The 25,534-nt window shown below is 41.3% G+C and overlaps 2 protein-coding genes and 1 long non-coding RNA gene across 5 annotated transcripts in view; 1 reads left to right on the top strand and 2 right to left on the bottom strand.

The window, feature by feature from the left end:
• Positions 1-362: 362 nt before the first annotated feature.
• Positions 363-8,211, bottom strand: LOC138971463 (protein adenylyltransferase FICD-like). Of its 2 annotated transcripts, XR_011457261.1 has the most exons (4): positions 7,901-8,211; positions 6,675-7,219; positions 1,661-5,913; positions 363-1,586 (listed from the first exon to the last, which is right to left on the bottom strand). XR_011457261.1 is itself a non-coding variant. In XM_070344196.1 (3 exons), exons 1-3 carry the CDS (start codon positions 8,175-8,177, stop codon positions 5,356-5,358), a joined length of 1,380 nt encoding a protein of 459 aa, XP_070200297.1. In that variant the 5' UTR covers positions 8,178-8,211; the 3' UTR covers positions 363-5,355. The 2 variants fall into 2 exon arrangements, 1 of the variants encoding a protein (XP_070200297.1); XM_070344196.1 differs by having other exon boundaries at positions 363-5,913.
• A 210-nt stretch (positions 8,212-8,421) lies between these two features.
• LOC138971461 (ATP-dependent RNA helicase DDX51-like) overlaps positions 8,422-25,534 on the top strand; it is a 29,477-nt gene continuing 12,364 nt past the window's right edge. The window contains exons 1-8 of one of the 2 annotated variants that reach the window (XM_070344194.1): positions 8,422-8,512; positions 9,500-10,333; positions 10,748-10,931; positions 11,377-11,522; positions 11,817-11,933; positions 12,360-12,421; positions 15,224-15,335; positions 17,017-17,159. In XM_070344194.1, coding sequence (XP_070200295.1) covers positions 9,530-10,333; positions 10,748-10,931; positions 11,377-11,522; positions 11,817-11,933; positions 12,360-12,421; positions 15,224-15,335; positions 17,017-17,159 — 1,568 coding nt within the window. In that variant the 5' untranslated portion in view covers positions 8,422-8,512; positions 9,500-9,529. Of the gene's footprint in view, positions 8,513-8,903; positions 8,994-9,499; positions 10,334-10,747; positions 10,932-11,376; positions 11,523-11,816; positions 11,934-12,359; positions 12,422-15,223; positions 15,336-17,016; positions 17,160-25,534 lie in introns of those variants that run through there. The other variant, XM_070344195.1, reaches the window with a different exon arrangement.
• Positions 20,872-23,636, bottom strand: LOC138971462 (uncharacterized). The gene is made up of 2 exons (XR_011457260.1): positions 23,180-23,636; positions 20,872-22,996 (listed from the first exon to the last, which is right to left on the bottom strand). It is a non-coding gene; the product is annotated as an uncharacterized lncRNA (long non-coding RNA).

The raw sequence follows: 25,534 nt of genomic DNA, 5'->3' as shown, positions 1-25,534 counted from the left end.
AATGTTGATAGAGAGAGACAATCATATATTTGTGTTTGTATACATGTACTGTGTGTGTATGCGTGTGCGTGTGCTTGCTTTTTAACATTTTTATTGTGTGTGTTTTTGCTTGTAACATATGATGTACTTTCTTGTTTTCTGTGGCAATCAAGAATACACGCTTCTATGATAAACTTTTTCTTTTCCCTTTGAATTTACAGAAATAAATATCTGTCTTTCTCACTGTAATTCTAGCATCAGTGGAAGTCAATTAGAGATGGACTCTCTCTCTCTCTCTCAAACACTCTTCTCTCTCTTTGGCTCTCTCTCTCTCTCTCGCTCTCTCTCCATAAATACAAAGAATTAACACCAACAGCCACACATGGTTAGTGGAGATAATGGTATTCGTTTCATCAACAAGGCAAATAATTATACAGTTCAATGTGATATCACAGTTTTAACAGAGTCAGTCTTGTGTCTGGATACTTCATCGGTTATATTCTTTTTAATTTTCCGCATCACAAAATGTTCAAGGATTTAAACGTAAGTAAAGAAATATTGCACATAAAAATGTATGTCTGTTCATTCTGCTACATTCGCTCTCTCTCAAAGCACACAGACACACACAAACTCTTTCTCTCTCATACATCCATCTCTCAGCAAACTCTCCTACCCCCACTTGCTACCACACGCTGTAACATGATTTTAAAATGTTACCAATCATTTTGCTCCTCTCACACATAACCTTTACCCATCATTTGAGCATCACAGACAAAACTGCCTCATCATTTTAACCAATAGCTAATCCAGCACTGTAACATAAATTAGAGACAACTATTTACATTACATAAGAGATATGTATTTTTGAGACATTTGTTTAACCTTCACCATGCTTCCTGGGTCGTGGATGACTCAGAGCATCACAAAAGTGGATGTATCTCTAAACCTATGGGGAGTTTTGGATTGAGACTTCGTGTAATCCTTAAACACCATAGAACTTTCCTATCGACCAATCTTTAAAGGATTATCTAAACAATGATGTCATTTAAACAACACAGTCCGGATGTTGTGGGTCGTGGGCGACCCATATGGAATTAAAGAAGGCATTTTAAAGTATTTTTCCCTATTCGGATGGTGTGGGACATGTACAACCCATACTCTGCAAAGAGGCGGTAAAGAGTTTATCCCTATTCAGATGACGTGGGTCGGGTACGACCCATACTTTTTACGTTGAATCCTTCTTAAGAAAGTATGGGCCATACACGACCCACATCATCCGGACTGCGTAGTCCAAAGCTTGATCCGGTAAAGGTTCAAGTGTGAATAGATCCTTTAGATCTCATCAGGTCATCTTGGTACTGTGCTGTGGTACCTGCATCAAAAGGACACCTTTGGGCCCAGCCTATCACGACAGGTATATATTTGTGTCGTGGAAATCGACAAAGAGACAACAGAGTTTCCTTTGTTGGTAGGTGTCCTTTCATCAATTGGGCCACAGACAGGTACCACTGTAGAATACAAAAACTGTCCTCCCCATATCAACAACACTTTACACTTCTTTTGTTTGTACTTGGACTTGAGATAGAGATGTGAACATACAATGGAACCTGTACTTGAGATAGAGATGTGAACATACAATGGAACCTTTACTTGAGATAGAGATGTGAACATACAATGGAACCTTTCCTTTGGGACCCTCCAAATTAAAACCTTATCAGATTTTCTATTCATAACCTCAGTAAATTTACCTCCCTGAGACCTGAATTTCAAAAAAAAATGTAATCTTAAAAGGGGGGACCCACTGTCATAAGAGATAAACAAAACATCAAACAGACATTGAAGATGCTATGGCACTCAGTTCTGTGTCAACAAACACTTGTCAAAACATACAATTCTTACAATTTCCTGCACATAGAAAGCAAGGTCACCATGATTAATCGTGAACATTGGAACTAAAGAACAGACCTAGATTTTACAACTGATACAGTATATAAACAAAACAAAATCAAATTAGATCGATATAAGAAAAATCACAGGGTTGGCAACAAAATGTTGAGGCAAAGGGGAGAGAATCTAGGTACATGTACTGACAACATTTTTCCAGCATTCCTGCTTCTAGCTCACCACAATAACAAATCTAAGACTAGTACTGTGTAATACTGTAGATCTAATGTGGACATGACAAGACTTAAATTATTGATCAATCATTTTTAGCCTTCACAGCTTGAGACAAAATAAAAAGCCATGTACACATGGACATTCAATACCAATTATTTTGAAGTCATTACTGTACAATCTTTTTCAGTGGTATTTTTGATTGTTTACCAGAGCAATTGGCAACTCTCAGCAATTTGTGTTTAATTAAATCATCATTCTTTCAGTCACAGTGGCAGGGCAGAAGCAACAATGCTGACATAATCATTAAAGGGCGACATTATAAAGCACTTCAACAGAAAGAAAACAAGTCGCGTAAGACGAAATTACTACATTTAGTCAAGCTGTGGAACTCACAGAATGAAACTGAACGTAGTCTGCCGCTAGTGCAAAAGGCAGTGAAAGTGATGAGCCTGTTTGGCGCGGCAGCGGTTGCGCTGTGCTTCATAGCACGCTTTACTGTACCTCTCTTCGTTTTAACTTTCTGAGCATGTTTTTAATCCAAACATATCATATCTATATGTTTTTATAATCAGGAACCGACAAGGAATTAGATGAAATAGTTTTTAAATCGATTTCGGAAATTTAATTTTGATCATAATTTTTATATTTTTAATTTTCAGAGATTGTTTTTAATCCAAATATAACATATGTATATGTTTTTGGAATCAGAAAATGACGAAGAATAAGATGAAATTGATTTTGGATCGTTTAATAAAAAAATAATTTTAATTACAAGTTTCCGATTTTTAATGACCAAACTCACTCATTAGTTTTTAAGCCACCAAGCTGAAATGCAATACCAAACCCCGGCCTTCGTCGAAGATTGCTTTGCCAAAATTTCAATCAATTTAATTGAAAAATGAGGGTGTGACAGTGCCGCCTCAACTTTTACAAAAAGCCGGATATGACGTCATCAAAGGTATTTATCGAAAAAATTAAAAAAACGTCCGGGGATATCATACCCAGGAACTTTCATGTCAAATTTCATAAAGATCGGCCCAGTAGTTTAGTCTGAATCGCTCTACACACACACACAGACACACACACAGACACACACACACACACATACACCACGACCCTCGTCTCGATTCCCCCCTCTATGTTAAAACATTTAGTCAAAACTTGACTAAATGTAAAAACACCAAATGTATGCAACTCACTAAAGAAAAAGAAAACAACACAATAAACAAAAACAACAATAATAGCAGATCAGTATTACATGTAACAATTTCACAGTCAACAACACTTTCATCTTCTTTTACGTATAATTCTCACCCCCCAAAATCACATTCTCACAATGAGGGGGCAAAGAGTTAATAAAAAAAAAAGAGTTCTAAGCAATTCCTATGTAAAATAAACTCACTCTTTTTCATGTGTAGAATATCCTTTTAGTTCAATAGATTGATAAGAAAACAAAACAAAACAAAAAACACTAAACCATCACACAGACACAATGTTGACAGGTAATTATTAAAGTACAGTTACACATAAAAAGATAGATCAATATTGATTGAAAGAAAAGGGCTTATATATTTTGCCTTTGTACATGCCTCAGAATCAAATTTTTTTTACTCGTAATCGCAAGGTAGGCAAACAGCTTTATTGTCAAATGAATACCAAATAATATAGGTTTATAATATTGCACTTCCTAAAGATATGGACATGTCAAAATAGTATTTTAACATTATCAACGAAAGAAAAAAGGTGAACAGTTGTTCTACCTCAGTGATCACACTGGCGATTTTCAAGTAGGAATACTGAGCTCTCAAAAATCCTAATCACTCTGTCACACTAACCATCAAACCAAGTAAAAAAAAAACCCAGTTATATCTTGACAGTACAGTTGAGGGCCACCTTTAAAATTCTGAGACATTCAGGTCTTTAAAAGTCTTAAAATCGGGGTAAATTAACAGATGGTATGAACAGAAAATCGTAAAATCAAAGTTTTAAAAAGGATGAAGTCAAATTCGGGGGGATGTCTTAAAAGGGGGGGGTGGGGGGGGGGGGGGGGGGTTCACTATAGTAAGAAAATAAGAAAATCATCTATCAGAGGAAACATCAAGCAGTTGGGATGACAAGTTGCTGATTTCATTTCCTGTTTTCAACTTCATTTTTTGTCTCTAGTAAAATAGTTGAAGTTACAACGTACTGCTACTACAATCCTTGTTATAGATCTGTACATAACATAACTAAGAAAATTAAAACAGTAAACAGATAAAAAATAAATTTAAAAAGCTGTAAAATGTCAGAAATACTTACTAACAGTAAAATTTATTTATTTCAATATCCCTTTGTTTTTATTTATAATGACCACACACACACACACACACAAATATTCGTTTTCGATGACACGGCCAAACAAAAAATTGTGAGGGTCAGTAGATATACTTTTGGGGGTGATTCAAGTTTGATTTTTATTGACACAGCGGCATGTGTCTTTTTATTGGCTGCAATTCATACGAGCTGTGTTCGCTGGATGTTGGAGAAGAGCAACTTTCTTTGTTAAGTCTACAAAATTAAGTTGTGTCATGTTTTAAATTTTTTTTTTTGAAGAGTGAAAAGAAAGTTCTGGGGTCACGAGGAAAAAATAGTCAGTCGGGGAATCCGAAACATAGAATTTCATTGACCTTTTAACTATCCAAACTGTTAAAACACTGAGATTCAGCCTCTTGGAAATCTGTTTAACACAATTACCTGAGATATAGTTACAAATACAAGCCTTCAAGGGTCACTATATATGAATGAATTTGAATGATGCTTCTGATGACCTAAACCCATGAATGGTGTAACTACGTAAAGCCTACATGCATAGTGAAATCTTTTTCTTTTTTTTTCAATTACTGGAAGTGAAAGTTCTGAAACTACTTAACTTATTGCAGATTTAGATTCTTGACAGATTTAGATTCTATGCACACTTTACATGTTCATATTTCCAAGATTAGAACTTGTGCATACCCATACCTCCTCACCCACCTCTTTCTATTATATTTTCTTTTTTTGATGACTTTTGGCACCATTAGCCTCGGTGTAATCGCTATCATTGTCAAGATTTGGAACAGTGAAGACCACCTCTATTGAATACCCAAATAAGATATCTCTTTACTTTCCATTAAATTAAATGAAAGTTTACCCTTGTTAGTGTGATAAAACTACAAGCATATTATATATTTATATTAATATGAATATGATAAACCTATTCAGCACATAGATATTCTATTCCTAGTCTTCTTCATTCTCTATATAAATAATTCTCTGTTGTCCTGAAGTGTTCTTCCCGTCTCGCTCAGACGCTTGTTGCAAAGAATGATCTGTGTTTTCCATAGTGGCTAAGAGATATTCATCCAAAGTCCTCTCAGTGCTTTCAGCAATGAAACGAATGAATGGACGAATGTCACCGTTGTTACCCTGTTCCAAAGTTTCATAGTACCGCAGTCGATCTTCCACCCGAATTGCCACAGGGGGGTAGCCTGCCTGCATGAGAATGAGATTCATGAGCAGGCGAGAAGTTCTTCCGTTTCCATCATAAAACGGGTGAATAACCACCAGCTTGTAGTGAGCTAAAGCAGCAAACTCAATTGGATGCATGTTGTGTGCTTCCTCAGAGTTCAGCCACATGAGAAACTCATCCATCAGCAGTGGAACATCGACAGGAGGTGGAGGGGTGAATTCCCCAACAAACACTTGCGTCGTGCGGAAGCGACCTGCCTGTGGAGGGTCAACGTAGCCCAGAACACGAAGGTGAATGTCGAGGATATCCTGAAGAGTCAAGCGGCCAGCCTGAAATTGTGAAAATCAAAATGAATACTTGCCATTGAAAAAAGATTGCAGAATAAATCCAAAAACAAAGAGACTGCCAACGTTCCAAAATTCAGAATCAGAAAACAAGAAAGGTAGGTTGTTGGAACGTTTGTTATTGACAAAACAATACATTCCACAGATATTTCAACCCAACGGTTTGAGACAAAAGTGTTTGTCTGTTCACTTAAAAGACCGTTGGGTCGAAATATCTGTAAATGTATTGTTTTGTCAATAACAAACGTTCCAACAACCTACCTTTCTTGTTTTTTGATTGCAGAATAAACCATGCAGTATGTTAGTAATATTACCACCAGACTCTACGTTAAAACAAATGTGCACCATGTATCACTGTATGTATCCACTTCATAACTTCACTTGGGTTACGCGAAAGAGTACTGTAATAATCACAAAAATAAAATAATGAGTATTTCTATGGTGCAAATCTAGTGCCTCACTAAATACAAGATCCAAATAAACAAATCTTTACACAATGCCAATTCAAATGTACTGAAGTAAACTTGTACAATTTACGAATTCCCTGCTTTACATTTTTTAAATTCACACACGCACGCACACACACACACACACACACACATACGCACACACACACTCACACACACCTGAAAAGCTCCAGATGAAGTTCTTCCTGACCCCCAATATCTTGCATCATTGTAAGTTTTATAAATTCATTAATCACACAAAGAACATACTCAAACTCAAAGTATTGAAAATCTCCTTACACTGCCAACCAAGGTGCTGTTCATGTAGCTGAGAGCAGCATCCAGGCCCAGAACCTCATTCTGCTCGAACAGGCTTTTCCCTGCTACAGCTGTCCGCGTCTCGATGATGGCCCGTGTCTGCATCAGGGTGAGCGTGTTTCCCTCGATGGCATTGCTGTGGTAAATGTGGGCAAAGTACGCCTCCTTCTTAGCTCGTCTGAGGGCCGGTGAGTGGGAAGGCACTGTGTAGAAGAGGGTGCGCTTTTGATCAATCCTGTTGAAACGCTTCTGGTCAATCTCCTCCACAATTGGGTTGGTACGCTGCCGGTTGATCAATGCTTTTCTGTGCTCCGGGCTGATGGCCAGGGCAATCTGGTAGTAGTGGTCTGCTCGCATCACGTCGTGCATGTGAAGCTCAAGGAATTCACCATAGGCTGTGAGGATGTCAACATGGGATGGGTCAAGAGCTAGTGCGTGTAGGAAGATTTTCATGGCGCGTTCAGTCTTTCCTTGCTCTTGCAGGTCTAGAGCCACATTGAGTGCAGATGCCGCTTCCTTTTTTACTTCTGAAAACAGATAACTTAGTTAGAATAGCAAATTGCAAAACCTGAACCTTTTTATTGGGTGTGTGTCCATTGTCTGTCTCAGAGTCTACTGTACTACTATAAAAAATGCTTGCTTCGTGAGGGCGATTATGCAGACCTTATTAGAAATGGTTAACAGCTGTTAGTGTTACCAAAACTTGCCAACAATTTCCTTAAGGCTTAACTTAACATTCATTCATTCAGTATTGGCGTTAACCGGTAATTACCGGTATTTTGCTGGTTGGAATGAAAAAATACCGGAAAATAATTGGCTGTCGGTATATATACTAGGCTATAAGTTAATAAGTTATATTTATAATTTATACCTACCTGTTGATTTTGACTTAGAACTACCATTTTTTTCGCTGGTAAAACAACAAAACCAGTACTCTGAGTTGGACTCTTACTGATTCCAATGACCAGCCTAACTTTTTTGTGTGGATAGTTTTCATCATAAAAGTTTGTGTACCAGTTTGAAAATTATTAGCGCCATCACAGACACTGTTCATTGCATGCATCACGTTACTCGTTAGTTCCAACTAAGTTCGCCAGACCGAGGGTGCAATCGAATGTTCCAACTTCCAACTTCAAACGCTTACATAACACCACCAGTCAAGAAAACAGTGTTGAATTTATTCAATTACGTGTTTTTTGACTACTTACCGTGATCAATCGGTATTTTCTGCCGTACACGAAGCATAACAGATGTTCCATGGTTGGGGAAACTGGAGCCGCTTGAGGCGAGCCAACCGTTGGATACCGGAACCATGAACAGAATCAACTTTGGCATGTAGGTAACAAGACAAGCAAAGCCGATCCCCATACACAAAAACAACATGAACAAGGTCTTATTCATGTTGGGACTGTCAGGGGTGATATACAGCCGCAAAACTCTACTTTTCAGCTGTCGGGTCGAACATTGTGTCAAACAATCCGCCATGTTGAGCTTCGACAAAAGTTATTACGTGTTAACGTAAAAATTGTCAATCAAATTGGAAAAGAAACGAAACAATAGAAGCTATACATGAAAGAAAATTGTGTATACTCCTCATATAATGCTATTGGTTACATCGTTAATCTATTCTTAGTTAGTAAAATATTTCACTACTAACTTGACTGCCTTAGCAAACAAAATGAATATTTCATTCGGGCAAACGTGCCGGAAGAACTATTTGTCGAGAGATGATTGGGTAGACATGTTTACGGAAGTTCAGGGAATCCCAAGTCCAAGTTTTGTGGGAAATACCCTCACCACGTGAAGTGGAGAACGGGAAGGTACTGTTGCCTTTTCAACATAGTTTTATATTTAATTTTAAGTCATCGTCTGTTGGTCTCTGACTGTAGTGGAGAGTTGGTACCGGAGAATTCGGCTTAGCAATTAGCTCAGATCGTGTAAATATTATAAGATAAGATAAAATAAGATAAATTTGCAGATGTCCAAGGCCGCGAGGCCTTATAGTTATAGGCTATATCTGATCTTTTGACCAGTACTATTGACTATCCCAACTTTAAGATGGCCTAGTGTAACGATCTTTTGATCGTGCCTTATTGTCTAGACTTATTATAATCATGATGCAGATGTGCTAGGCTGAATCAGTGAATGCACATGTGGTATTCTGGTAAGCTCTGTAGTTTTGTGTACACATGTATACATGTATACAGTATACATGTTCATGTACAGTCAACGTTCTGCAGCTTCTGAGCATAATTTCTTGTCATGAACTTCAACATCATCACAACCACCACTACCACTTAAGTAAGCCTTTTTGGCAAGATATATATATGTTTTAACAGTTCTTTACACTAGCTGAGTAGCTAAACAAGTTGCATGAAGCAAAATTACTACATTTACTGATTTAGTCAGTCTGTCGAAATAACAGAATGAATTTAACAGATTGCATTTCAATCTTTTTCACCAAAACATTATAACTTTGTTATAGGCATGCATGCGCCAAGAAATCGCTGAACGTGTGCATAAATTAAGCATGCAGAAACTGACAAGCCAGTATAGCGAAGTAGCGCATAGCGTTTCACAGAAAAGACCATTCAGAAAGTGATTGTGTAGCGCAGTAGAATAAATATATAGCGCTTCACATATAAAGGCATGCTTGGGTATATCAACCATCATAGTTCTCTTTGAAGAATTCATCATATATAAATTATAATGTCAGAGGAACTAGTTGCACTGAAACTGAAACAGAAAATGTATTTGTGTAAGCAACATTAAGAATGATTAACAATCTTTCTGTAATTGTGTTCCAGGTAGCAGTAGATAGCACAAAAGAACCCAAGATGTCCCAGAAAAGTCCTGTCACTCCAGAAGCTCGACTTCTGAAACTAAAAGAAGAGATTGCTCTTCGAAAGGAGCAGCGGCAGCAACAGCAGATAAACCTCAAACAGCAGAAGTCACCATCTGGGCCACCAAGCAGAGAGAAGACACCAACACCTGAAACTGTGAAAAATAAAAAGGCCAAAAAACGAAAGTCTGTGAATGTATCGAAGTGTGATTCCCTTGTTCAACTTTCTGACAGGACTGAGAGTGAGAATCAAACTCTTCGTCTTAATGAAGAAGAAGAAGCTTCCCATGTGACTAAAAGCCCTAGGAAACCCAAAAAGGTTCAAAAGCGCAAACTCTCAAGCACGGAGCAATCGTTAGATAATGAAAGTCCAGTTCCAACCACTCCTGAAATACAGAGTCAAGCTAAAATCTCAAGAAATGAAAATCTCTCTGATGGCGAACCGTCTCAAGATGACAGTGGAAGAGACACATCCCTTGAAAAGAATCGAAAGACCAAGAAAGGGAAGAAGAAGAGACTTTCTGATGCAGAGACACTGCTGAGTGAAATGGCCGACGATTGCCCAGGCAAGGTTTCTGCAACCAGTAAGAAGAAAAAAGCCCAAAACAATGAGTGGGTGAAGAAGGGAGAAACTGTGTCGGCTGAAGCTGACAGTGGTTTGGACGATGGTGATGACGACGATGGTACAAAGGAGAGTGTCAGTGGTGAAGAAGAAAAAGATGAAGTAGGGGAAAACATGGAGAATACCATCGGTGGCTTCTCAATACTGGGCAACTTTGACAATGTGACTGCTAAGCCAGTAAGTATACCGGTACTTGTTTGTAACTGTAAGTCTGTGACTGTCGAGCACACACTAACAGTAACACCCTTCACAGATTTCAGTTTTTAAAATGTTCTTAGTACTTTTTTTCTCACCCCTGCCTCCCTAGGCTTTAGTCTTCCATTTCAGGAGTTGATACATGTAATGATGTATGCAGACACAGGCATTTTAATCTTTATGGACACATGATATGCAGCCATGTCCTTGAGTATACACGACCATGTCCTGTTGGTTGTTACACCTCGTAGCACAGTTTTGTAGTTTGTATAAGCTGTTTAAACGGTTACTCTGAGTGAAACTGTTAACTCTCAGTCTGAGAATAAAATACTTTACATAGCCTAGTGTAAGTGTAACCTAAATTGATGTACAAGTCTCTTTTTTGTTGCTTCACAGGTGAAGCGCAAGCTACCAGGGTGGCTGGCAAACCCCAGTATCATCAAAGGAGGAGCGGGTCTGAAGCGTCATCACGGCGCTGCATCCGACAAGATGGAGGCTGAAGATTCAGCCGTGTTCAGCATACTGGATGATGATCTCAACAAGAAATTGAAGGAAAATTACATTCATCACTTTTTTCCAGGTAATTTTCAGCTGAGGTGGATCTTGATTCTGTTCTGACAGTGCTGGCTGCAGCCTGTCTCTTAATATCTAGACTTATGCTCCTAATATTTATAGATATATATCGTTTCATTGAAGATCATTATATGGACTTGACAGAGTAGTATTCGAAGAGGAAATAATTCTTCTTAATTTTGTTTTACAATCCTTTGTGGTTTAGTATCTGAGAGAGAGAGTTTGTGTGTGTGTGTGTGTGTTTAAATTGAAAAAAATTGTTAATAATTGGTGGACTATATATATATATATATATATGCATTATGCTTTGTCTCTTCCTGAATATTACCAAGTCTTAGCTAGGATATTTATCAAAATCACACTTGTATCTAAAAACTTTAATGTACATGTTATGTATTTTATTTTTAGAAATTCACTATTTTTTTTTTTTTTTTTTGCGTGGCTATGTGCAGTGCAAAGGCAGTTTATCCCTGAACTGTGGCAAGACTTGAAGTGTGGTCTCCTCGGTGGGCGGTATGGATTTCGTCCAAGGGACATCTGTGTCTCAGCGCCAACTGGAAGTGGAAAAACTCTTGCCTACGTTTTGCCCATTGTTCAGGTATTATAAATTGATTTAGAGAGTCTTTTCCTTGGGTGAATTTTTACTGTTGAATTTGTGCGCAAGGGATTTGATGATTCAATGAGATGCTCAAGTATGCAAGACAGTAAGAAAAATATAGTTAATACTAGAGGAATGTGAGAGTTTATATAAGTCTCTGTATGTGTGCCCGCTGTGTGTGTGATTGTGTATTATAGTTTTGGCCGTTTTGTTATGATTATCATTGTTATTATTATTTTTAGTAGTAGTAGTATTAAAGTTATTATTATTATCAGTTCATTTGTTTGTCCACAGTCACTGAAAGAGAGAATGGTTCCCAAGATCTACACAGTGGTGGTGCTACCTGTCAGAGACCTGGCCGAACAGGTGTACAAGGTGTTCAGCCAGTACTGCGCTGGCACAGGCCTGAAGGTCAGTGCTTTGTCATTTATAAATATGATTTATTATCTTAACACTGCTGTACATAACTAACATCTGTGCTGCTTCTCTCAGGGGCGTGCGACTGAAGTGTGGTTGATGCCTTTTTGGTGATCACTGCATCATTGTAATTCCTATGTGCAGTACTAGGACTGTGTCTGTGTATGTCCTTGGCATGCATAATTTATTTTGATTATCTCTGATGGCAGGAACCTACAGCATGGGGTGATAAATGTGCCGTAGTAAAAACTTTTAAAAGTTTGGATAAAGAACAGAATTACATGTGATTGTGTAAGATGATGACTAAGAAATCACAAAACAGTGAGGTAAAGTCACAGGAGGTGGAGAGATTTCATTTGTCAAACATCATTGAAGAAAAAACATGCATCATATATATTCCATCTGTTGTAATGGTTGCAGGTTGGTTTGGTAGTGGGAAAGACAACTCTGTCGGTGGAACAGGACTCCCTTGTCAAGAAACGGTGAGTCGGAGTCATACTTCTGCAACTAATCCCTGCAATGGAAAATAAAAATGTACTGCAGGGATGATCTCCCATAATTTGGAAAGTGCAAAATGATCGAATAGATAAATAAAATATAATTAAATACATGAACAGTTGTTAAAGACCTTACTCTGTCTCATGTTCTTTGAATTGAGAAATATTCCTCAGAAGGTAAAAAACTCATCCATAACAGTATTTCAGCAACACTGATAGTTTACTCAGGCTAAAAAGGCTAAGCTATTTTTAGCACCCAACCTCCTCAGCAGAGATACCTCAGCAGCTGCAGGCCCGCACAGTGGCAGCCGCTGATAAGTTCCCTCTTAGGATGGAATTAATTGCAAAGTGCACATAACTCTCTGCTGGCTTCAACTCATGCTAGCCAAATCATTCCCTCCCGCTCTGGCTATTTTTGATCTAAAAGGCGAGCGAGGAACAGCTGTGAAAAATTGAAACATAACTTAAAGAATCAGTTCATTTTTTTTTAAGTTTTTGCATGCGCAGATTCTTTGAATTTTGCCTTATTAACTCTTTCTATACTAAGGACCGCATATCAGGTCCCGAGGCTCACAACGCTTGTGTACTAAGGACCGCATTTGCGTTCCGCGAGTTTGTAGGTCACTTGGTTAGAGGTCGGGGGTCAGATGCGAAACTAAAAGGTATAGCTCCCTTCTTTGGCCTTCTATAAGTGCGAATGCACTCTTAGCTTCACGAGACAAGCCTTTGTGATAGGTTAGCTGCGAAGTTTGTGGCTGATCCTAGCTCTGCGCGTCACTCGCTTGACAAGATGGCGACGCCTACTGCTTCATCTGGCAATCGTGGTGTAAACAATCCTCGTTTTACGTTGCAAGAGACTATTGAATTGTTGACAACAGAGGGCTCAGATCTGGAAGATTCTGATGTGGAGGACGATACTGACAATGACAGTGATTACAGTGGCGAAACTGAAGTGGGGAGTGAAGGTGAAAGTGCAAGTGGGAGTGAGAGTGGGCGTGATGAAGAAGCACGCGGTGGTGGTGAGTGAGAAGAGACTTTTGCTGGTGTGGGGGCAGGTATGGGGGAAAGTGATGAAAACAATGACGATTTTCTTCGGTTTTTGATGAAGGATTGGCATCAAGACTTTTCCTATTTTCCAACTCTGCCACCATACACTGGCCGTTCAGGTCTGCATGTCGACCACATGGTGTGTGATCAGATTTTTCGGACATGTTCACAATGCTTACATGACCACCAAATGGAAAATCAGTTGGTATTTGTTATGTTTTTGTGTTAGCACAATCTTCATACAAGTAAACAGAAACAGTTTTGTTGCAAGCAGAGCCTTCATAAGAAAAAATGCTTCTTAGTCAAAATACATACCCCCTTTTTCGTATTGCGTAAAATATACCCATAAATTCTGGACATCATATTTTTATTTTTTTTCACAACAATGAAACCAAACTTTGGCATATGTTTTAGCAATATATTCACAACAAGAAATTCCTCCGAGGTAGGAAAAACACCCCCGTCCTTACCATTCTCACTGCCACCAACTGAGAAGGCACTGCTAACAAGTGTGGTTAAAATAAGTTGATTGAGTGGACAAAGAGACAGGCGGAGAAAAAGACAAATCAATATAACTCTTTCTGTAACACCTACTGACCGCATACAGAAAACAAAAGATCCCGAAAAAAAAAATCGGTTTGCGCTGCGCACTGAGAGCAGGTATTGAAATATCTCATCGACCAGATTTTGTCCGGGGTGTATCTGCCGCTTCGCCGGGTAGCAAGTAGAGCCGAATACCCGGCTTGAGTGGCGCACTGTACGCCGGCTTCGAACCATGGACCCGTCAAGCTTCGGTCCCTTCCAGACTCGTGGAATGGGAACAGCACGAACATGATTCAGGGGCCATAATGCCATTCCTGATCATATCATGTCGAGTCCCATACTTGTCGACGACGCCCTAGGTACCACATCACAAACAGAACTGTGCAATACACAGGTGTTTTCTACAGACACACTCAAACACACACACACACACAGAGAAGCCGTATATATATATATCTATATCTATTGTATAAATATATAGAGATAGATGAGAGTGTATTTTTCGCGTGGCTATAAATTGATTCGACCTTTGCACTTTTACAATGAGGATAATTTACGGGTTCAATTTACGTTCTGGACACTGCGGTGACCTTCTAAAAATAGTAACAGAACGCCGGGAATATCCGAAGATGCCCCCCTCATAGTGCACCATACGAAGGAAGGGAGGTAAACGCTGAAAACATGGAGAAGATAAGGAAGAGTTATGCCGTAGTTGATCCCCCCAAAAAACCAAAATCCACCAATAACTCCCTAACCGTGTGTTTGACTGGTCCCAATTTTTGTAAGGACCGTCTCAGGAATGTATAGAACCTGTTCACCAAGTTTGGTGACGATCGGTCCGTTCATTCTTGAGATCTACTTGCGAACACAAACAAACACACAAACAAACAAACAAACACATCGAGTGAAACCTATACACACCCCTATACCGGGGGTGTAATAAAACCTATGAGTTTGAAGGCTGCATCTTGTTTTGTTTATTTTTGAGAATTTTTTTGCAAACCCATGCAAATGGCCAGTTTCTGGGGAGAGACTGGGGAGATAATGGCCAGTAAAGAAAGAGTTAAAACAATCTTAAACGAAATGAGGCAGAGCGTTGTTAAGATATCAAATAACCAAAGGGAAGTAATTGCTCTTTATGCATACAAATTAAAATGCATACGTATTAAAACAGTTTTGGTGGCCATTATTTTTCAGATATCCTGAAGTGTATCACAGTGTGGTGGACATTCTCGTGGCAACTCCTGGCCGTCTCGTCGATCACATCAAGTCAACACCTGGGTTTGATCTCTCATGGCTGAGGTTTCTGGTGAGGGGACAATCTTTCATGGACATTTTCATGGGTGGGATTCTTCCGGTATATGCCGGAAATCTGGTTTCGATTATGTCCTCTTTTTTTCTCTCTCTAATTTTTTTAGTTTTTTGGGTTCGGTTGAGGATTCATGACATTTTTCAGTCCCACCCATGCATTTTGGACACTTTTCTGGCTTTTCCATACATCATTTCCTGTAACTCTGGCCAAGCTGAAAGTTTTAGAGTCTCAAAGTTTGTTAGATAATTATTGGATGCTGCTTCTGCAGTTTTGGGTACAATTAAAAAAGAGAAATTGACGGGGAACCCTAATTCCTCAATAATTATGAAACATTTGACCCGAGTGTAGCTGCCTGTAACTGTCTCGAGAGTTTAGATTGATTTTACATGCAGTTGACATTTGTTCTCTGTAATTCCATGTTCTAGAGAGCTGTTCTAGATAGTTTGTGCAAGTTCTGATTACAGGCAAATCCAGCTAACTCACAAACGGTTAAGTCAAAAATTCGCTTAGCACAAACAAAAATTCTGGTCCGGAATTATCCCTCTTTATCTATGTGTACAAAGTACCCTGAGCTCGAAATGGGATTTCTCTTACGTAAGTCGAAAGACGGATAGCACACAACAGAAAGTCAGTCCCAAAGACAAAGTTTACTCTATATTTACTACAGCAACTCGAAACACGAAACTTGGCGTCTCACACTAGCGCATTGTGTAACCTTATTCCCTTCTTCTCTACACGGACGCCACACCGACTGGTCAGTCGGCACGCCTCGATCATTACGCATTATGCAATCACAAGCCCTTTGCTGTGTGCAGCAATAAAGTATGAACTGAAGTTAGGAGGGGGCGAGGAGTAAGGAGGGGCGAGTGGTACTCACAGTGTGTGTTTGTGTGTGTTCTTATGGTTGGAGAATGAAGTGACGAGAATTCAAATTGTGGGTTGCCTCTCATTCAGTACTTGTAATCTGAACACAGCTGCCTGTCCAGACACTGACCTTCTTACCCGGGGTCAATGACCGAGTTTTTATCTGAGAGGAAACTGTTTTACAACATGTGAAAGTCTCTGAAGGATTGGTCAGCGCAGGATAAGATAAGAGAGGGGGTGGCACTGGAGGGGTGATGACACGGTCAAGTGAGGTGGAGGGGGGTAGCTGTCAAGCCAATGTGTCTGGCCTTGATTGGTGGTAGTCCTGAGTCCTTCTCAAAGTGGGCGAGAGGGGGATGATTGGGCAGTAGAGAAGTGACAGATTTTGAGATCGCTGAGAAAATTAGGTGAGTGACGTAATTCACGAGTGACGTTTCAGTCAGCTTGCTTCTAGTCTAGGCCACTTATGATTTCACCTCACAATAATGACCATAGTTCGTTTGTTCTTTTGTTTTGTTCTTTTTTGTTCATGTCGTCACCCATGCGTCAGTAATGTGACGTAAGTTTAGTACTATGACCAAGTCGAAATTTCGGATAGGACACAATAACAATTCGGTCCCTTCAATTTCGTCTTATCCGGATTGGCCTGTACATGTAAGCAACTTTTGTCCGTGCAGTCAACCAGTTTTATTTTGGGGGGGGGGGGGGGGGGGGGAAGCAGCTTATATTTCCATACCACTGACTTGAGCAGGTGTCTGTGATTATTTACCTGTTATTGACATTTTTTAACAACATGCAGTGTTTTCTGTCCAAGGTGATCGATGAAGCAGATCGAATGATGGAAGACATTGTGAAGAATGACTGGCTGTCGGCTGTCGAAGATGCTGCCTACAATGCCCCTCCTCAGTCTTACTTCCCTTGCAGTCGCAAAAAGCCTGGTCCACCCACAATGTTTGGGTAAGTTTCACTTTAGTGAATTTTGCCTTCTAGGGGGAGGGGGAGAGAAAAGAGAGCAAAGACCGGAGAGAGAGACAGAGAGACAGAGAGAGAGAGAGCAAGCACACCAATGAGAGAGGGAGAGAGAGAGAAGAGGATCAAATGAAATGTTATTGAAAATGACAGAACACTTTTTTTTTATTGCTTTCTATGAAACCTTTATTCCCTGTTCCTTTACAGAGCAGTTACCTTCAAAATGGTTGTGCACATGTTGTCAGTTAAAGGCACAGTAAGCCTCCCGTAAACCATCACAGATACTGTCAGGCTTTTACACACAGTACAAACACCCTTCCATTTGAACGCTCACACTGTGTGTAAAAGCCTGACAGTATCTGTGATGGTTTACGGGAGGCGTACTGTGCCTTTAAAATCCAAATCATTGCAATGTGTATCAGTTAGAAAGCAAAGATAAAAATTTCAGGTCAGTGTGGTCCTTTGTGGATGAAATATTCCTTTAACTTTTGAAGCCACTTTGCTAACTAAATGGTATCGCAAAGCTATCTATAGTTAGATTTATTGAGGTATGATTTGATACAATTTTATCTTTTGCTGTGTTGTTGCTTCTTTTCTGTATATGATTTTAAAATGGTATTAAATTACATAACTTTACCCAACTCACGTATAGCAATTAACTCTAGTTCAGTGCTGGTAACGCTGTACGCGTCCCCTTGGTAACAAGGGAGACCACTCTAAAAAAGAGAGTGAGCCATCCCATAATGTCAGACCAACTACCGGTCCGACTTCCGTATGCGTGCGCATAGGCCGCCATTTGTATCATACCAAACTCAGCGGTTCTAGGAACTGGACGTGTTTACGTACGCTCTGGCTGTGTTCAGCCTTACTTCTTCGTCTTAGGACTTGGATTTCGCCCCTTGTTCGCCGCATAAGCCTTGCACCTATACCTCTGCTGTATTTGGTGAGATCTTTCTGTTTTACTTGTAATTTTAGCGACATTTTGTCGCTCATCTTGGACTTATGAAATTTTTCTCTGAATATTTTTTGTAAGTTTATTTTGTTGTCATGGCGGAAGCTGCGCTCAAAGATAGCGCTAAAAAGAAGCCTAGTGCGAGACAGGTTACTACTGATGCCACGCCCAGTAAGAAAGGGTCTCGCAAAACTAAAAGTGCCGGTCATGCCACTTCTGTAGGTTCTGACTTGTCCGCTAAATCCCCAGTTTTGGCGGAAATGCTTGCTTCCCCCGTTTTGTCTACGCAGGTTACAGATAGCAGTACTCGTGTGGATAATACTGCTGTTGTTTCTGGGACTCCTGTTTGCCCAGGTTTGGCCGCTGCAGACGTAGCGTCTTTGTTACTCACTTTGAGTTCACAGGTCACAACTTTGGCGGCTGAGCTGTCGTCAACTCGGGCGGAACTTCGCTCCCTCCCTTCCGGTGTTGCGGATCCGCCTTCTCTTGCCAGGATCCGGCCCTCGCCTTCTGCTACAGCTTCTGCGTCGTCTGTCACTACGCGTGCTGATGTTCTTGCTTCGCAGGACGGTGACGTTCGTCGTGTGTCTCTGCTGAACATGCCGGTTCACGGCAAAGGTATGTCTACCCCACGAGTAGCCGGGTTCTCCGGCGAAAGTGGGGTGCGTGTACAGGAGGAAAAGGCGACCTCGGCTGCAAAGCCTGCGAGCCGTAATAGCCCTGACAACCTGGCTGACCCCTCGCGCGGAAGCGCCCGGCTGGTTGGGTCGACGGGCCCTGTGCAGCGAAAGGGTGGTGCGCTCCTTCCCCCTTCTTTGGAGGAATGTGGAGCCGCATCGTCCTCTTCCGCCCGGGGGGCAGGAAGTGGTTGGCCTGGATGACCTTTGGATTGACCAGGAGAGTCTCTCTGGGGGTCACCCTCCCGATTGCGCTTTTGAGCAAGAGGGAGAGGCCGACGAGGGTACGTCCGCTATGGGGGACGACCCTCAGCTTAATTTGCCGTCGAGGTTGCCAAGCGCAGTGGCGCTGGCCGCCGAGACGGCATTTAAAGGACCAGACCACGCTGTTTTAAAGGTTATTAGAATCACTAACCGATGACTGAAGGTTAGAGAAACGCACCTAAAGATTCCAAAAATGTAAAGAAATTCACCGATTCGTAGCTTAATCATTGTGATTTAATTAAAAACGTTCCGCCAAATTCGTCTGCTAAACGAGACTTCGAAATGGCCGCCAGTAGACGAGAACCGGCTGTGACGTCACTTTGTGTTTGGAAACCGAAAGTTACAGCTTACGCTCAAGTGGGCGTTTGCCTAAATCGAGCATCAACAGCACGCCGAAGGAATGCGCACGGCTGCTGATAGCTATGAAGTATAGAAAAAAGGTTCAGGCATCAGTTGTCACCTTTTTCCGATGGGCTTACAACTTCTGCAGCAAGACTGATTAACTGGAAACGGCCAACACGATGTGCTGTGTTTCGCGACACTTTCTTCCAATGCGAACGCAGTTAAGCCGGCAAGAAAACCTGGCACACACAAAACAGCTGTTGCCTAACGCAGTTCCAGTTCCGACAATTGTTGACCACTCACAGGAGGTCAGAAACCGGATACCAATGTCATCAGAATGATCTGCTTTCACTTAACGCAGACGAAAGGAAGTGAGTACATGTATACTGAATGTGTTCTGTAAGGGATAGGGGTTCAGTGTCACTGGGCGTTTTTGTCAGACTGACAGTATTTGTAGTGGAATGGCATCTGTTCCTAATTTTAAGCACATGTGTTAAGATTACAGATTAAAACATATATCTGTTACTACATGCCCGTCCCCATGCACCCACCTTAAAGTTCCCTCTCTCTCTCCCTCTTTTACACTCACCTGGGTAATCGATGAGTCTCAGGTTTAATCAGTGTCCGTCCATATACACATAGACATTCACACAAACACACACACGTTGTTATAGTTGTTATCTTTTAATTCAGTGTTGTATTAAATGGATAAAGAAATCGTTAATACAGCAAGCTTGCATGAATAATTTGCTGTTGTCCTTTTTTTCAGATCAGGTTCTGTAATACAGTAATTATAATTAATACAAGTACAAATTCATGTTTGCAGTCATACTCATAGTGTGTGAGTGTGTGTGTGTGTGTGTGTGTGTGTGTGTGTGTGTGTGTGTGTGTGTGTGTGTGTGTGTGTGTGTGTGAAAAGCACTTTGATACTTAAAACATCTGTGTTATTTGATTTTATTACAAAACTGCAGTCAGAATATTAAGCAGACCTATTCCAACAATACATTTTGATCAGCAGTAAATGTAATGTCAAATTATGAACAACAATCATGTGAGCAGATATATCGTATAACAGAAACAAATAGTCTAGCAAAATAATACAACCAAACTGTACATGTATGGACATCATCATCCACATAAAAAAAATTGATTGTAGGAAGAGCACTCTGTGTTATTACCACTGCTTCAGTCAAACTGCCAGTTCAACTTTATCTCTGTGGGTTGTTTTTTTCTCTCAGAGTAACATGGGAAAAAAACCTTTAAAAAACTTGCATGCTACAGAGCTGGATTGTTTCTAGTGATCATGCAGCATGATTTATCCGCATAGAAAACTACTGAAACACCTAAACAGAAATAACAATGTCTACAGAAAAAATCCACTGTTTGATTGCTGTCTGTAGTACTCCTCTTGCTAACAGTGGCATTAAAATAATTAAAACAGCTATGCTCTCTTGGGGGGGGGGGGGGGGGGGGGGGAAGTACTCTGAGTACTTTTTGTGTCTACATAGGCAAAACAAAACTATGCAATGTTTCAGATTTCCTGACCCACCCTATGTTTTTCCTCCTTATCCTGGACTATTTTGGACTCTTACAAAAATGTACTTCAAAAATGACAAATCTTAATTTTGCAGGCTTACAAGGAAATTGACTCTTCTCTTACAACCAGAATACACCATGATTTCAAGCAAATAAAAAACTACATGCACCTGAGAAAAAAACCACTTTAATTCAAGAAGTTAGACCTCCTAACCCCAGCTTTTCAATTCAATTCAATACGTTGTTGATGTTGATTATGGAGCTTAACGTCCTCCCAGGTAACTAGGGACCTATATTGGGACATGATTTTTTATACAATGTTAAAAGTGTAGGGTGTAATGGGGGGGAGGGGGACTGCAGGGTGACGGGGTGTAGTCGCTAATAAATTTAAAGGTGCGTTTATTATCTAATATACCAGACATTTTGTTTTGGCTGGTGTACAGAATAACATCACATAAAATCGCACTCGCAAAACATACAAAACACATAAAATGTACACATCAGTACACACATAACCCAAACCACGCATATCCATACCAGCACCATCACACACATATCCACATACATACTCTAGTTTGTACATTATAAAAATAAATACATTATGATTAATATCATTACTAGTCAACTTAAATTCAGGCTCAAAATAGGTCTTAAGATGGATGTTATTTAGTGTAATGAAGAGATTATAAAAACCAAAAAAAGCTATGAGAAAGAAAGTATGAAAGAATTATGCCCATTCTCCAGTGAAAGTTCTGCTGATTGTGGTAACTTTTTTTTCTGTCTAAAACAGGCATCAGGTTAACTGAAGGAGCTGTTTGAGGGGGTGGTGATCCTAACACTGGTCTATGGCAACACTGGCCTATGGCAGCTACAACAAAGCTCTGCATACACAGCAAGACTACAATGCAACAGTGCCCAGACTTTGACTGCTACAGCTAGACCAGTTGACAAAGCTCAAGTTGTCACCAAGCAGGACGCCCCAACTGGTGACCAACTATATATAGACTGAGGCTGCCTATCTCCAAATCTGCCAAAGCAAGAATTGTTATGCAAGCTCCACATTTCTGTTTGCAGTTTAAGCCGACCTTAAGTATGCAATGGTTATGCACATCCCCCCCCCCCCCCACACACACACACACACACCCCGCAGTTGAGAGTTGTAATGTACCTTTTATTTATCTTACATATATTTGAAGCCTGTGTAGCTCTGTGACAGAAACAGGTCTCTGATGGCAGTGACCAGACAGGCAGGAAGAACTTTCCTGTTCTTTCGGAAAGTCAGTGAGTGTGCAACTTGTCGGTATGTTCTGAACACATCAAAACATGTTCTTTAATTTAAGCTACATAATATCATGTGGATGCACTGATTGGGTGTAAATAATAACAGCAATTGGTACAGTCAATTCACTAAATGTGCAACAGAACCCTAATCATCAGACATTTTACAACAGCAAACTTCAACAGTCCTTTTACTTTCCTGAATGTCATTATTATTTATTAAAACATGCATCTAGAGCAACATACATATAAATCTTCTTTTATTAAAGTTCATCTGAAATTCAGGCTGCTTTCCCATGCAAAGTACAAATGCAAGTGTCCATAAACCAGGGTTTAATACATGTAGTATGTGAGTGAGTTCTGATGAAAAAGTGATTGTGTTGTAATATTGGTTATTACTGAGTGTTGATGTTACAATGATTACATTATAAAAACAACAACAACAGAACAATGTGAAGAGCAAACTTCTTCTGTGGGCATGCAAGTGAGTTAATCTTGTGTGTGTGTGAAACTATATGTGCCTGAGTGTTACAAATTTAAATGACAACAGTTTTCTTGATAGCCTTTAAAAACAACAACAAATACATACATTTAACAATCAAACAAATATAGGCACCTCAAAAAAAGTTGTATGTACACCTTCGTGGCTGGTGATGCATTCTTGCTCCCCTGCAAGTTTTCATTCTACAATGTACCTCAGGCTAGCTTCCTCTCTCTCTCAAATCTGCCCCTCCCACACAATACAACAGGTACAGTGGCCACTCTGACACCAGTCTCTGAAATAATCAAGAACAGTTAAAACTGCGATGAGCTGTTGTTCTTTTACTCGTGCATGCAATGCATGAACACTTAAACAATATCCCACTTATTCGCGAGTGCGTTGACAAGGCGAGAGTGAAAAAAATAGCACAGACTCGAAAGCAGACGATAAGTTCAGCACAGAGAGCGGGCGTGTTTACCTTTGATCGCTGAGACAAACAGAGTCGCAATTTTCATCGTCACTGTCTTTTCACTACTGCTGGAAGTGGCCTCCGCTCCTCATCTTTCATGCTTGATTCGAGGAGAGAAACTGGTAGTTCGAACATGTACGGTTCAATTTCGTCTGCAGTTACGCTTGTTGCCATGTTGGTAAACAACCATCTTCACACAGTGTGACGTCACGGATAATTTATTCATAAGCCAGTCTCGCGAAGATCACGCGGCACAATGGCGGGTCGTTTTGGAGAAGAAATCCGTCGCTTCGGTCACAAAATTCGTCGGATTACGGCCTTAGAAGATTCCGAAGTAAACCAAACATTGTTGAAGACGGTAAGAAAGTGGTTTTCTAACTAACTGCAAACATCGGGAAGTGTTCGGTCGCGCAGGAACACGATTCGAAGCGTTTTTGACGCTAAAACAGCATGGTCTGGACCTTTAAGTATTTCCCGGAAGGGGTGGCTGAAAGTAGGTCAAGCTTCCTCCACCACGATCCGCGTTTGACGATTTCCGGTCGGCACGAGAACAGAAATCTCAGTTCCGGTTCCAAGAATCTTCGTCAATTGCCTACGAAATGGCAAATGTCTTTAAGACTAAACGTGGTCCAGCTGTTCCTCTGTTGTTGCAACATGGGGACGCACCGGACGATGTTACTGATTGGCTTGCGAAGCCTGGGGGTCAAGTTTCCGGTTTCTTGAATTGCAAGTTTGCCCCTCAATCAGTCAACTTGATTGAATCGTTTGCCCTGCCTTCGGCCGTGCTTCCGGTTTCACCGGGAATGGCTGTGCTGCGTGAAGACGTGTACAGTAAGGACAAGCCTGTTCCTTTTACTGACGCTTCACTTGCGGCTATTGAAGAAGCGGGAAGGTCGTTGTTGGAACTTTCTTCCGTGTCTGAGTCTTTACAAAGGTCTTTGTCAAGATGCATTGCCACATCACTCGATCCTTTCGAGTTCTGGTTTGACGCTTCGGCTTTGGACGCCACCACTCTTCTCTCCACGCTGGCTAAGGTTTCGAAAGAACAGATTTCCCTTTCGGCTAAACTCTATGCCCATGCAGTGCACTCCAGGAGATCTGCCTTCTTGACAGGTTCCAGGATTTGGGATAGGGCAACTATCGAGAACTTGAAGGTCTCGCCGTTCTCGGACGGTGCCCTCTTGGGTCAGTCGTCCATTGACGCGTTCCAGAAGGAGTCTCAGGACGCAAGGGACATTGCTTTCTCCCATCTTGCGCTCCAGGGCTTCCAAAAGTCTCAGAATAAGCCGCAAACGCAGACTCAGTCCTCTAGCAAGCCCCAGACCTCTTCGTCTGGTGGCGGCGGGAAGGCACAAAAGCAGTCTTTCTCCTCGAGGGGTAGGGGCCGCGGAGCTCCTTACCCTAAGAGGGGTCAATCTTTTGGAGGATCTAGGGGGTCGGGGCGCAAGCCTCACCCCCAATGATGCGTTCCCGAACCTCTCATTCCGGTAGCCCCCGCACTGGTTGTAGCGGGCGGCCTGTCCAGGGCCCTCACTTCCTGGCTGCAGCTAGTGGACAGCAAGTGGGTTACCGGGATAGTGAGTTCGGGATTCTGGCTTCTCTGGTCAGGGGAAAAGGCACCTCTGACCAGGATAATTCCGCCTTGCAGGGCTCCAAGGGATACGGAGGCAAGGGCCGCCGTACAAAAGGAGGTGACCGCCCTTCTGCTCAAGGGAGCAATAGAGGAGGTCACGGACCTTCAGTCTCCGGGGTTTTACGGCAGACTCTTTGTAGTGCCGAAAGCCTCGGGGGCGTGGAGACCGGTCTTGGATTTGTCTGCCCTGAACAAGTTCCTAAGGACGGTCAAGTTCACTATGGAGACTACAACCTCAGTACGGGAGGCGCTGCGTCCGGGGGACTGGGCAACGTCTGTGGATCTCACAGATGCGTACTTTCATATACTGATGCACGTAGCAGACAGAAAGTGGCTACGCTTCCCCTGGGGAGACAGAGTTTACCAGTTCAGGGCTCTTCCTTTCGGCCTGTCTCGAGCGCCTTGGATCTTTACGATGATCGTCCGACAGCTTTGTGCTCTGGTAAGAAAGAGCGGGGTTCGTCTCAGAGCCTATTTAGACGATTGGTTGATCCTCCATCAGGACAAAGAGCTTTGCGAGGCTCACACTCAGAGAGTGCTCAGTCAGGCCTCTCAGCTCGGCTTCTCCATAAACCTCACAAAGTCGGAGTTGGTGCCTTCTCAGAGGTTTGTTTATCTGGGCATGGAGTTCGACACCCGAGACTGGACTGTTCGTCCTTCTCAGAGAAGGATAGTCAAGCTCCAGGATCTGATCCGTTCTCTTTACGGAGAGAATCGGGCCAGCGTACGGG

Source organism: Littorina saxatilis, linkage group LG7 (genome assembly GCF_037325665.1).
Source record: "Littorina saxatilis isolate snail1 linkage group LG7, US_GU_Lsax_2.0, whole genome shotgun sequence".
Taxonomy (NCBI): Eukaryota; Metazoa; Mollusca; class Gastropoda; order Littorinimorpha; family Littorinidae; genus Littorina; species Littorina saxatilis.
This window is presented reverse-complemented; position numbering and strand designations above follow the sequence as displayed.